At 46.6% G+C, this 12,227-nt stretch overlaps 7 protein-coding genes across 7 annotated transcripts; 4 read left to right on the top strand and 3 right to left on the bottom strand.

Annotated features, from left to right (window-relative positions):
• Positions 1-365: 365 nt before the first annotated feature.
• GGI43DRAFT_420537 (carbohydrate-binding module family 1 protein) lies at positions 366-1,379 on the top strand (the record flags this gene model as incomplete). The annotated part of the gene is made up of 3 exons (XM_083207832.1): positions 366-728; positions 790-969; positions 1,029-1,379. 3 exons carry the CDS (start codon positions 366-368, stop codon positions 1,377-1,379), a joined length of 894 nt encoding a protein of 297 aa, XP_083065354.1.
• Positions 1,380-1,967: 588 nt separating this feature from the next.
• Positions 1,968-2,804, bottom strand: GGI43DRAFT_394499 (uncharacterized protein). The gene has a single exon (XM_083204764.1). The coding sequence runs from the start codon at positions 2,620-2,622 to the stop codon at positions 2,176-2,178; it is 447 nt and encodes a 148-aa protein (XP_083065353.1). The 5' UTR covers positions 2,623-2,804; the 3' UTR covers positions 1,968-2,175.
• A 465-nt stretch (positions 2,805-3,269) lies between these two features.
• GGI43DRAFT_167029 (uncharacterized protein) lies at positions 3,270-4,404 on the bottom strand. Its single transcript, XM_083199643.1, has one exon. It carries the CDS (start codon positions 3,884-3,886, stop codon positions 3,407-3,409), a length of 480 nt encoding a protein of 159 aa, XP_083065352.1. The 5' UTR covers positions 3,887-4,404; the 3' UTR covers positions 3,270-3,406.
• A 647-nt stretch (positions 4,405-5,051) lies between these two features.
• On the top strand, positions 5,052-5,531 carry GGI43DRAFT_379876 (uncharacterized protein; the record flags this gene model as incomplete). The annotated part of the gene is made up of 1 exon (XM_083202902.1): positions 5,052-5,531. One exon carries the CDS (start codon positions 5,052-5,054, stop codon positions 5,529-5,531), a length of 480 nt encoding a protein of 159 aa, XP_083065351.1.
• Positions 5,532-5,558: 27 nt separating this feature from the next.
• On the top strand, positions 5,559-6,225 carry GGI43DRAFT_379875 (uncharacterized protein; the record flags this gene model as incomplete). Its single annotated transcript, XM_083202901.1, has 3 exons — positions 5,559-5,636; positions 5,688-5,763; positions 5,861-6,225. 3 exons carry the CDS (start codon positions 5,559-5,561, stop codon positions 6,223-6,225), a joined length of 519 nt encoding a protein of 172 aa, XP_083065350.1.
• Positions 6,226-6,757: 532 nt separating this feature from the next.
• On the top strand, positions 6,758-9,340 carry GGI43DRAFT_166959 (uncharacterized protein). Its single transcript, XM_083199642.1, has 3 exons — positions 6,758-7,335; positions 7,403-7,734; positions 7,789-9,340. The coding sequence occupies exons 1-3, from the start codon at positions 6,932-6,934 to the stop codon at positions 8,922-8,924; spliced, it is 1,872 nt and encodes a 623-aa protein (XP_083065349.1). The 5' UTR covers positions 6,758-6,931; the 3' UTR covers positions 8,925-9,340.
• On the bottom strand, positions 9,187-12,208 carry GGI43DRAFT_394485 (protein-transporting protein SEC63). The gene is made up of 4 exons (XM_083204763.1): positions 11,915-12,208; positions 11,469-11,780; positions 9,770-11,369; positions 9,187-9,704 (listed from the first exon to the last, which is right to left on the bottom strand). Exons 1-4 carry the CDS (start codon positions 11,945-11,947, stop codon positions 9,547-9,549), a joined length of 2,103 nt encoding a protein of 700 aa, XP_083065348.1. The 5' UTR covers positions 11,948-12,208; the 3' UTR covers positions 9,187-9,546.
• Between the last annotated feature and the right edge of the window lie 19 nt (positions 12,209-12,227).

Below are 12,227 nucleotides of genomic sequence, written 5' to 3'. Positions count from 1 at the left end.
CTTTGTACATGCGAATGTGAATGTAAATGTAAACTGGATTTTAACAGCAAATAGAATTACCTATTCCATAGAGGTTAAGTGTTTAATTAGGATATATAGCTATCATAAACGTCGATTTAGCCTAATTTTCTTGTGAGGATAAATATCTGGGGAAAAGGAATACAACAGTAACTAGAACGGATTAAGGCTTTAGTATAACATAAGCTGATGGCAAAGAGAAAGACTTGGATAATATACATAAGGCTAATATTTGATACTGAATGGTATATAATCTCCTATTCGCTCTAAGTATCAATTATCTTGAAGACAGTTATCATCTTACATCATTGGCCTCTATAGTCAACATCCTCGTTATAAAGGAAAAGATGCCTTCAATTAAGAACGCCTTTGCTCTTTTACTGAGCCAAGCTCTTTTGACTACTAACAGCCAAGCGAATGGTGCAATCGTTAAGCGACAGTGCCCGGGAATTCATGTCTTCGGTGCTCGAGAAACTACAGTAGGACCGGGATATGGCTCCTCCGCTACTGTTGTAGACTTGATCATTGCCGCTCACCCCGGAACTACATCTGAACCACTCGTCTACCCAGCTTGCGGTGGTCAGGCTTCTTGTGGCAGCATCCCTTATAACAGCTCTGTTGTTCAGGGTATCAGCGCCGCGGTCACAGCAATCGACAACTTCCACACCTCCTGCCCGGATACTCAGCTGGTGCTGGTTGGATACTCACAGGTTTGTTTCTCTCTCCATCTCTTATTATCCATAGCATCAATTCTAACGGGTAATATGAAAGGGTGGTCAAGTCTTTGACGATGTAATTTGTGGAGGGGGTGACCCTGGCGAGGGATACACCAACACTGCTGTTCCAATTTCCGCATCAGCAGCCGCTGCTGTCAAGGCCGCAATCTTTATGGGAGATCCTCGAAATATTGCCGGACTGCCATACAATGTTGGAACCTGTACTGCTGGAGGTGTAAGTATTCGCTGTGTTGTAAAACTGGTCACCTTTCTAACTTTGCTATTCTTAACTAGTTTGATGCCCACACTGCTGGCTTTCAATGTGCCGCCGCGTCCAAGGTCCAGTCATACTGTGATGCCTCAGACCCATACTGCTGCAACGGAAACAACGCTGCCACTCACCAAGGTTACGGCCAGGAGTACGGCCAGCAGGCTCTCGCTTTTGTCAACAGCAAGCTCTCCAGCACCGGTGGCAGTGGCCCGACCTCGACGCCTCCCTCAGGCCCCACCAGCACTGGAAGCTCTCCCACCGCGACCCAGACTCACTACGGACAGTGTGGTGGTATCGGCTACTCTGGTCCTACCCAGTGTGCTAGCGGCTTCACTTGCCAGGTCTTGAACTCTTACTACTCTCAGTGCTTGTAGAGAGCGTGAGAACAGGTTGTGGTGAAAAAGGTTGTGAAATGTCGTATCTTTAGCTGTGGTTAGGAATTGATTTAGTACAATGGAATTGATCATAAGTTACGGAAATATTTGGAAGCCAACTATATTAGCGACATTATGGGTTGGACGTCTATAAGTGCCAAAAGTCTGCGAACGCACTGTAGCGCGTCGCTTTACTTTACCAAAAAAAACTGTTTATTATATTATGATATAGTTTCACTATATGTAATTAAGTGTGCTGTCAAAAATGGAGAGAGACAGTGTATATGTATTCTATATTGCAGTATAATGGCGATTGTTAAATTTTGGATGCGCCACTTCTGGATCGCGCAAAGAAAATGGGATAATAAATCCAAGACTTATTAGTTCTGGCTGAGAGAATTGATAAATGTGTGCTTTTCAACGAGATTTATTGAGATGAATACCTCGGCTGTTATGCGTCTTACATATGGTTCAAGTCTCATGACGCATGCCACTGTCGCTTGGGATGGTCTCAGGCGTCGCTTCTCAATAGACACATAGCTTACAGTCTCAAATGTGGTCCTTTAGTAGAGATGAGAACATGCGAAGCAGTAGGAATCGATTATATAAACAATGGCTTTGGAGCCTTGTGGATCAAACATCACAAACATAAAATTTGTAAAGACTTGAGCAGCCTACAGCCATTGGGTGTAAAATATACCATACTATACTATATCACGCCATATCATGCCTGAGCCATTTGTCTGCTACATACAATCCTGGTCCAATAGCCGTAATCGTACTACCGACTCTCCGTCTAGATATTGTCAAGGTCATAGGCCACCAACCAATCACCACCACCAAGCTTATGTTCAACCAGCTTAATCTCTGGGTTACGCTTATTTATTCCTCTTGCGAATAGCACTCTAGCAAAAACCGGATCAAACGTAAATGTGGTTTCACGGGTTTCGGCGTTTACTATCTCTGCCGTAGCTGTAAACTCGTTGATGGAGATAAACTCCTCCATGTTTGGTACGAATGCCTTTTCAATTTGTTTTTTTATATGCCCTGCCGCTTCAGCATCAAGCCGGGTGTCGATAAAGTATAATAAATTTTTGCCTGCTGCTGCTACATATGGAGTATCTGGCGCTATAATCTGGCGGCCGTATGTCGTATTAATAAAATCTGGTGTATAGTTGCTGCCTCGATATTCCTCTTGGTAGGTCGGCGAGCCTTCGCATGGTCGGAATGGGTTTAAAGCCATACTGATCAATAGCGTAGAGATATTTCCCACAATAGGATATGCTGCGTATAGATTCTGTGTTTCGTAACTTCGATAGTATTAAGAGGCGTGCGGTTGCTTTTAACCAGTAGGCCGGTTTGTAATTTATGAAGGATTTCCCTTGGCTTAAACCTCTCATGCTCGTATAACTATTTATAATCCCCCCGCACTGGTTGGAAGGAGCATAACCAACATGGTGGCTGTGCTCACGCGGAGGAATGGGCTATAGTCTTCTTGGAGTTACCTGCACCGAGTAAATCACGAGAACATAGCCGGCGAATTGAAACACTTGACTATGAACCCGATTTGCCCAAAATTTTGACTATTTATCTGATTAAAAGTGATATCATGTCTGTATTATTGGCATATTACAGAGGAAAACTGATTTCAGAGAGCAAAATCTCCTACTCTACAGACTTCTCTTGGCATACTGTACGGCTACCTCCTGTTAGTTATCTCGTCTTTCTGCCAATCACAAACTCTTCTTTCTAAAATACAATTCGTTCCGAGAATTGGTGCCCGTTGCCCAATTCTACACCTATAATTTCTTTTTCGGCCAATGAAGTTCATCCACTAGTTCATAGCAGGTAGATTCCGTTTGTCCATCTTGCCTTGGTATATCAGTCGCCTTGCTGCAAATTCGGATGCATTAACCGATGGCATCCGTCATCCCTTATTACAGTCGTTGCCGATGAAATAGTAACTGCAGTACCCGCAATTGCCACTTGATTGCCGTATGCAATTACTAGGTGCCACACAATCCTATTTAGAATAGGTATCTCTTCATATAGAATGGAGGTTCATATGTCACATCCCAGTCACCAGCGGGTTCACGCTCAGGTAGTTTAAGGCTTGGGTTATGCCTATTCATTCCCTTCGCAAAAAGTATCCTGGCATAAGTGGGATCAAACACAAATACCGTTTCGCCATTAGAGTTTTTCACCTCAGCTGTGGCTGCAATCTCATCTATAGAGATATATTCACCTAGGCGTACTACCATTGCCCGCTCTATTTGGTTCTTAATGTGTTGTGCAGTTTCAGCATCATACCGAGTGTCGATAAAGTATAAACTGTTTTGGCCTGATGCTGCTACATAGGGAGTATCTGGCGCCACAATCTGAGGACCAAATTCTGTGTCGATAAAATTTGGCACATAGCTGCCTCTATATTCCTCTTGGTAGGTAGCTTTACTCTCGCATATTTGGAATATGTTGAAAAGTATAGTAATAAGTAGCGTAAAGAGCATTATGATATTGTGTGCGCTTTATTACCTGGTATGTGATTTGTTTTGTTTTTCCTAGGAAGTCGTAGGTACATGTATATATATGTAGTTTGTTTTCCTAAGAGATTTGAGATTTCCTCATCTTAGGCTTGCTACTTATGCCTCCAAAGGGAATACAAGGATCGGCTTTAGCCGTCTATGGCCATGATACCCCTCACATTTAGATTATGAGAAGATAACTAACCAATTGGCGCCTTCCATATGAGCGATAATAGAGGAGACAGATGAGCAACTTCAAAAGTTCCTGAGTAATTGTCCTTTAAAGTCTTTTTGCATCGCCCTCTAACCAATTTCCTGCGATAAGATGGAAGGTGACGTGAGTGGCGAAGCACAAAGATTGCACATTATTTACCTCTGAGAACCATATGACCAACACCTGTGTTGGCTGTTGACTCGCATTTAATAACTTCGATCTCGTACGCGAATAGGCAGCCCAGGTTAGCTTCCTAGACCCACATTGTTGGTAATATGAGCTTAATCACATGCTGCAGGCCTCTCAGGCTGATGCTTAAGCACTCTACTGGATGTACCATACCTGAGATTATCGGGAAATAGTCGATGTGAGTGCCTAGCACCTCTTGGATCAGTGGTGGAGACTTCACAGCGCTTCCTATCTGACGCATCCATCATATACTGCAGATTCGAGTCCATACTCTGTATATAAGTTGTTCCAGAGACGCCTGGCCTAGCAGGTTGGGCGATAACAGCGCCTCTAAAGGTCGGTTTACCAATATCGATCACTACGGGAATGGCGATGGCTACCGTATGGCCATTTGATCCGTCCAACCAGTCCAATTAAAGAATGAGACGAAAAATCTATAGTCTTTTGTAGCGATCGTGTTACTGAAATCTTTAGGAAGAAACAGCAGCGGAGGATCCCGAGGTAGTATCCAACCAATATAGTTGTTGGTTCAAGTCAACCAACCTACGAATCAGCAGTCTAGGGCTAATGAGCTTCGATTGAGTATTCGTGCGGGGAGAGCCAATAATCATTGAATGCAACTGTACATTACCAAGTATGTTTCACAGGAATATGTGACTTGGTATCACATGAACTACATGCATTCAAGCAATATGGATGTTGGGCCGCAATATCTTCACTATTTTCCCAGTAACGAATACCAAAGATATGGCTGATACAGGCCAATTAGGGGCGGGAAAGGGTCGGAGGAGATTTCGTGATTTATTCAAGCGATCGCCTCGAGCAACCTTTCCATCAACTGCTCCAGTGTCTCAAGCTCCAGCTCTGTCTGCAAATTCGCAGTTTTTGTCACCTGCATTGGTCTCTCCACCATCGTTGAGCTCCGATTCCCCTCAATTACCAGCACCTTCTTCTCCGGTTTTGGAAGCGCCAACGGTCCCTATTTCAGGTCAACAGTCCACTACATCATTAAATCTTTGGGAGGAAGTTTTTAACAAAGTCAATAAAGAAACCCAAGAATGGATCAAGAAACAGGGGCTCAATTCTCTGGCTTCAGCAGCAGCAAAGCCAGAGGATCAGATAAAAGAGATTACTGGTCTCATTAAAGAGAAGGAAAAGATGTTTAAAGAAAAAGATTCACCAATGAAGATTAAAGTTGGCAATCAAGAAATCGTTTTTCGTGAGTAAAATGCAGATGTCATCGGTTTCCTTACAATGGCTGGGGACGTCGCCATCAACTTCGCGCCGCCGCAAGCTAGTGCTCCTTGGGCTGCCGCAAAAGCAGCGTTGAAAGTACGTGGTATTGCCCTTATACAATGAATTCCAGCACTAACCATTTACCAGATCCCAGTTAAACAAATTGAGCAAATGGCGGCCCTTGCTGGTACAATTCAGCTATTCACTCGTGCTGTCCGCCGAGGTCAGGTATATGAGGTATTATACAATAATGTGACCTCGGTTGAAGGGGGGACCATATCAAATTTACGCAACTCTCTTTGTTGATTTATACACTGTAGCAATAGAGCTTCTGGCCCGGTCTGACGCTTTGTTTGAAAGCGGAATAGCCAGGCAGACATTGAATACTATTCTCCGACCGGAGCAAGCCTCTGGTCTCATTTCAGATCTACTTAGGAAAGAACAGATATTGTCATACGAAGCCCAAAGCTGTGAGGCTTTACGAAATGAAAAAGCTACCAAACAAATAGGCGAGGAGCTAGAAACCGTATTGGCAAGACTCGATATAATCTCATCGCCACTGACACGAATTGATGAAGGAGTCGCTAAATTTCTTGAGAATATCAATGGTGATAAGCTAGAGAAGCTTATAGACTTTATCAGCTCTGAGCAGTTCGGAAAAGGTCACGCTACAATTAAGGAATAGCGTATTTATATAACAAGAATATAGCTTTTAGAGACAATTTTGCCTCGTCAATTTTTCTCGTCAATTAGCTTTAGAGCTTGGCTGCCATAAAACTTTTGTTGAGCCGAGGAATTTACAAAGTGCTAACGGTTCTTCGCCAATGGTCAATCTCGCTATAGCTGAAAGTGCTGTAGATACGGTTGAGAGTAGGTAGCCTGCCACGTGATCATCACCACCTCCAACTGACAGGCTCCACCGCAAAAAAGACACGCCATGCAAGCTGCATCATCCCTGTTGCCCAAGCCACAAGCTTCCCGCCAGCTACGTTGTTGCGCAGCGCCATGGTGAGAACCTGATTCTAATTGTCTGCCTGATTTGAGGAGTGCCGAAAGCTGCGAACCGCAGCGAGGATCTGTCCTTCACCTGTATTTTTGCACTATTGTATGCCTATCACATCAAGCCTTCTTCTTCTCCCGTCAACGTGAACTTTTTACTCCAGGTATATTAACACTACGGAGCAGCTGCTAGTGCTATAGATCCACTCTGTGTCGATACTACCCGCTCACGAATACCGTACGATTCCGCTTCTCCATCCTACCGCATTGCATTAGCTATTGATTGCGCGCCTGTCTGGCTTTATTGCTCTGCCATTGTTGCGGCTACAGCGACTCGCAATTCGTCAAATCCGTATCATGATCTGATCGGCACAAACAAATCGAACCTCGCCATGGCTCCAGCTCGCCGAGGCCAGCCGTCTGCGCTCTCCGTTCCTCTTCCCGCTTCTTCTACTGCGCTCGTCGATCTGCCACCAATTTCCGCCCTGTTCCTCATTGACTTCGACGTCAAAGCTGGCTACACAATTGCTTGGAAACAGGCTATTCCAGGTCTCGAACTCGAGGGTCTCGTCGAGTATAAGTCGCTGCCGTCCGGCCTGCACACCGTCTCCGATGACCTCATCTACTTTGTTCATGATGGCGCGCATGCTGGCTTGAGCGCATTTGTCAATGAGCCTTGCGAAGAAGAAGAGGCTCGCCATGCTCGAATGATTTCGGTGGGAATTCTTGTTCCTCTGAGCTATGGAAGGCTGGGACGGGCATGGAGGCATGCCGACAATTTGAAGCAGATGGCGGCGTAAGTAACAGCCCATTTGGCGAATTATAAAGCTAGAGCTAGAGCTAAGTAAAATGCTATTAAACAGGAACCTCGTCAAGGATCGCAGTCAAACTGAAATATTAGAAAAGTACTGGAATACGAACAAGGCCAAAGAAGGGGAGACTTTCTCAACTGTCGCCACGCCCATCTCTCCAGTACCAGATTCGCACAAGGCTCACGACAGAAGTTCATCTCTCACTGATGGTGTTTCATTATTTCAGCCTGAGCACAAGCTCTCTCCTTACCATCCTGCGTGGAGCCTCCCCGAGCTGCTGGACAGATTCGGGCCCTTGATTTTTCCTATCCATCGAGCTGCCTTGCTTCGACAACGCATACTAATATCGTGCCATGCTCCGGTACATGAGATTTGCAACTTCGGTAAGCAATCCCCACCTATTCATAGAAAATCACAGAAACTGACAAGCTCTCAAGTATATAATATATCCATCTTATCCAATATCCCACTCTCCATCACAGACTCGCTACCTACACCTTCCCCACCTCAGCGTCTTCGGCCTCTATTCAGCATTGGCGTGCATGACATCTCGTTTCTTATGGATGATCTAAAGGCATCAAAACGTGACCGCAGCGATGAAAACGCCGTCGACGACGCTGATGAGTCGGGCTCTGGGTGGATTGCCTGCACCACTGACAGCATCCTTGCGACTAAAGACACTCTCTGGGATATGCTCATCACGATGCCCCCCGACTACTCTGCAAATGCCAAAGAGAAATCTTGGCCGATTGTAGAGTGCCCTCGCGGAAAACCAGTCAAGGCTACTCAGCGTGATCTACGTCGCTTTAACGCTCTACGGACGGGCCTCGCACGTTTGGCTGCAAGCCCACCCACGCCAACTCCAGGTCAAGACCCCCGATCCCCCGAATCCGAAACCTCAGCAGTGAGATTATCTACCAGCCATTCTGCTCGGCTAGTTAAAGATGAGCCTTATGGAGCTACTGATAATCTTGTTGAGCCCGTCACCTGGGCGGCTTTCGCCTATAATGGCTTCATGTGGTGGGCCAGCGCGGGCGAGCAGATTCGCTCAGAAGAACAAGAAGAGTCGACTCGCGATTCAGCTCTTCTCGCCGATCTATTATCTCCTACCGGGCCCAATGTCGGATCTATGTCAATACCTCCGCCTGCTTCATCGCCGTCACCAGCAGAGCCCCTCAGCAATTCCATTGTTTCACTTGCCGGCCGCCGCTCAAGTGTAGACGGAGAGGCCAATATTGAGTTGGCCATCATCACCTACTTCCACCGTCTCACCACGCAGATGCTCTCTGTCATGGTGGACATTGTCGACGCTGCCGATGATTCGTATCGTGATAACGATGACAACGGAGATGCCGACGGAGATGAGGACGAAACCCAGGGCCTGGTTCTCAGTGATAGCGATGATTCCGACTCTGCCGTTACCATAGATAGCAGGTCCATTGAGAATATGGGCCTCGATGTATGGAGCGCCAGCGATGCTCTGTTTGTACAGGAGCTTGTTGCCGTGTACTTTGGCAGACAGGCCGTCATCGAAGGGAAGGGAGTCGAAGTATGTGGCGTACGAGTATGCTGAGCCATCATATCCCCTTTTTCACTGTTCCTTATCTTTTCTCTTCCCATTCTCTCCCTTTTTATATCTTATTTTGACGAGATGGCTTGAATGATTTATCTTATGACTATTTGGGGAATGAAAATGAAGGCGAAGGAGTAATCTCTGGCGATAATATATATTTCCATGACGTACATAGATGTAGGAGTAGTAGCAGTTACAACAAGTGTTCACACACACACTCACAAACCCACATGCAAAGAAAGCACAAATTTCTGATCAAGCCTTTTTTGTTTCCATTTTACATTGTATTGTTCCTCATAATGTGATTTTAGGATAAAGCTAGGTAATACAAGTAAATTAACAAAAACCAACATAAAATTAAATCCTTATGCCATTTGAAATAGAACTCCACGCCGTCGACGAGAACACGGCTACCCAACCCAGTCAGTTAGTTTCCCTTGCCGCAAATACACACATCTGATGCAAAGTCAACCTCGAATGCTACTCTCCCAAAGTGCTTAAATGCTTTGAGGCAAAAATTCTTCTCTTCCTTCACTCTGTTTTTAGAATTTTTTTTAGATCATTTGCTTTTTAGTCTAATGAAACACACTCCATAGCAATTTCTTGTCTAGGAGAAACAACTTCAGCTCTCATCTTCCGTGTCAGTATTCGTGTCACTTGTGTCATCCTCCTCTTCATCTGTGCCGGACTCTTCATCGGAGCTATCCTGCTTTCGCTTAGGCTTGGAAGCCTGGCCGGTGGGTTGACCCTTGAGAGCCTGCATTTGTCCAGCAATAGAGTCTACATCAATCACATGTTAGCTAAAATCTTTTAAATATCCTTTCAGGTGTGTCAAGATGGCTTACCTTCTTCGGGTTCGCTAATGTCGTCTTCGGCCTCAATCTCAGCCGCCTTGCTACCATCTTCCACAACAAGGGTGACTTCCATCTTGGTATCAAAGCCAACGTAAGAATCGCAGATGACGTGCATGCAGAAAGTGTAGTGGCCAGGCTGAGGAGGAGCGGCGAACTGAGCCTTGAGAGCCTGCATGTTAAAGGTAGGCTTGCCGTCTTCAGTAAAGATTGGCTGATCAAACTTGTCAAAGGTAAAAGGAGGAACAGCCATCTTGTCCTGCTTGGAGTCACTGAGGAAAGCATACCACTTGGGGGAGTGGTCTCGAGCGAAGTGGGGGGCAAAAGTCAGAGGCGGCAGGGCAGAGTTCTCTTCAACAGCGACCGGCTTTCCATCAGCACCCTTGACAACCTTCTTCTTGCGGCCCATAAGCGCATCCAGATCATCTTCGGCGGGATCGATATCTTCCAAGGAAACCTCATCGATAGCTGGAACGTTCTCGGTACCAGGAGGGATGAAGCGGCCCTTGATGACCAGAGTGACGAGAGATGAAGGAATGATGAACTTTTCGCCAGTAACCTTGAAAAATGCCTTGGCAACACGGAAGAAAGGGAGCTGCTTTCCGACACTGATGACTTCCTTGTACTGTTCTTCGTTGAGGAGATCCTTGCCAACGGCGAGCTGTCTTCGCTCGGCGTCGGGGAGGTCCATGAATTGCTGAACAGTCAGATGGATCTTTGAATCGCCTTCAATGGCGGCTGCAACCTTGTCGTTGATGTGAGGGAGTTGGAGGAGAGGAGATGACTTTGGAGATACTGCCTGGATGAGATGCTGGTTTGCCTTGAATGATCCTGCGATAGGGGCAATGTTGCCAAATGCCAATGCAATCGCAGCGAAAGACTGGTTCAGTGTCCGGGCAATTGCGCCAACTTCGAACTTTGCCTTGGTCAGTGCAGGGTCATCGAGCTCGACGCGACCAAGATAGGCCCACAGTAAGGCAAGCACCTTGCGTCGTACGCCGCTGTCGAGGTCTTCGAGCTTTTCTTTGTCCTTGAGAGAGAAACCGCAGGCGAATGGCGAAGTTTCACCCTCTGCTGAGATTCGAGACTCGATTTTGGAAAGGCCAGATTCGGCTTGGTCTCCCTTGAGGATGGCCTCGAATTCCTTGCCAGTGCTAAGAGCAGTAATGATACCACCCTCATCAATCTCCTCGTTGTAGTGTCTGAATAGGCGGTTGGCGCTCTCCATTAGAACGCCTTCTTTTGACATCCGCTTGGTACCATACCACCACGAGCCAACCAGATAGGGAAGTAAAATACCCATAAGACCTGTGTAGAGCAGAATCAGGTATTTGCCGTTACCCTCGGCGATGATGAACTGAGGTAGCGCAATGCCGATGCTGAAGCTCTGCTTGCCATCAGGGTGGCCATACTGGATGTAGTTGTTTCGTACTTCCTCGTCCGTCAGGGCTTGGTAGGCTTTTGTGAGTTCAACGTATCGATCGTTGAGCATCTCCAGAGTCTCGTTCTTGGAAGGGTCCGGCCTGACCTTGTCCGGGTGGTATTTGACGGAGAGTCTCTTGTAATGGGATTTGATTTGTTTTTCGGTAAAGGACTGCGCGTCATATCAATGTTAGTCTTAGAAGCGCATAGTAATGAAGAGTATGTCGCCCAGCTTCTTGCTCCAAGCCCCGCTATCAGTCTTGTTGCTTACCTCTGAGATGCCCAGAATGTCGTAGGGGTTCCAAAGCTTGGGAACGATTCTTTGTGTGACAACAATAAGGTAGACCATGCCCGCCATGAGCGCCCACCCCAAAACGACGAAAATCGCCCTCTTAATCTTCCTCTGCTTCCTCTTCTGCGCCTTGCGCAGCGCCACTACGACATCGCCATGCTTTGTTTTGTAATCAGACGAGATGCGCGGCGCAATCGCATCGTCGTCGGTGCTTCGACGGAAAAGACTGTATGTCAAAGGGAGGGTGACCAGGCCGGTGACGGTCAAGATGAAGAAAGGGAAGAACTGGCCCTAAACAGTCGAGAAACATCGTGGTTAGCATCATCGTCCTAGCCCAGACAGCTCCAGCCCACCCTGCGAAGGCGAATTGCGAGGTGGCCAAAAGAACCCGGCAGGGCAAAGAATCCGGCACAAGGCAAACGTACCTGTTCGTCGTACGAGTAGTCTGAGCTGCTCATTGTGACGGCCTCGAGGAGCTCAGCCTGCTCAGGGAGAATGCAAATACAAGAAAAATGTGGCCAACGATGCCAACTGGAACGACTGCCCTTCTCAAAAGTGTCCTTTGAATGATGGTATAAGCGCAAGGTCCAACGGCGACGGGGGAGTGGATAATCCGGCTTCCCCACATTTCATGAGGCCAGATATAGAAAAAAATCAAGACAGCGCCTTATCGCGCTAATCTGGGCTAATCTGCGCCTTAGTGAGGTACCGAACAGCTGCCGCAACCTTGCGAGTAAG

This window comes from Trichoderma evansii, assembly GCF_050947405.1.
Source record: "Trichoderma evansii strain SZMC 28006 chromosome Unknown GGI43scaffold_2, whole genome shotgun sequence".
Lineage (NCBI taxonomy): Eukaryota > Fungi > Ascomycota > Sordariomycetes > Hypocreales > Hypocreaceae > Trichoderma > Trichoderma evansii.
The sequence above is the reverse complement of the archived record's forward strand: the minus strand, read 5'-3'. Positions and strand labels throughout refer to the sequence as shown.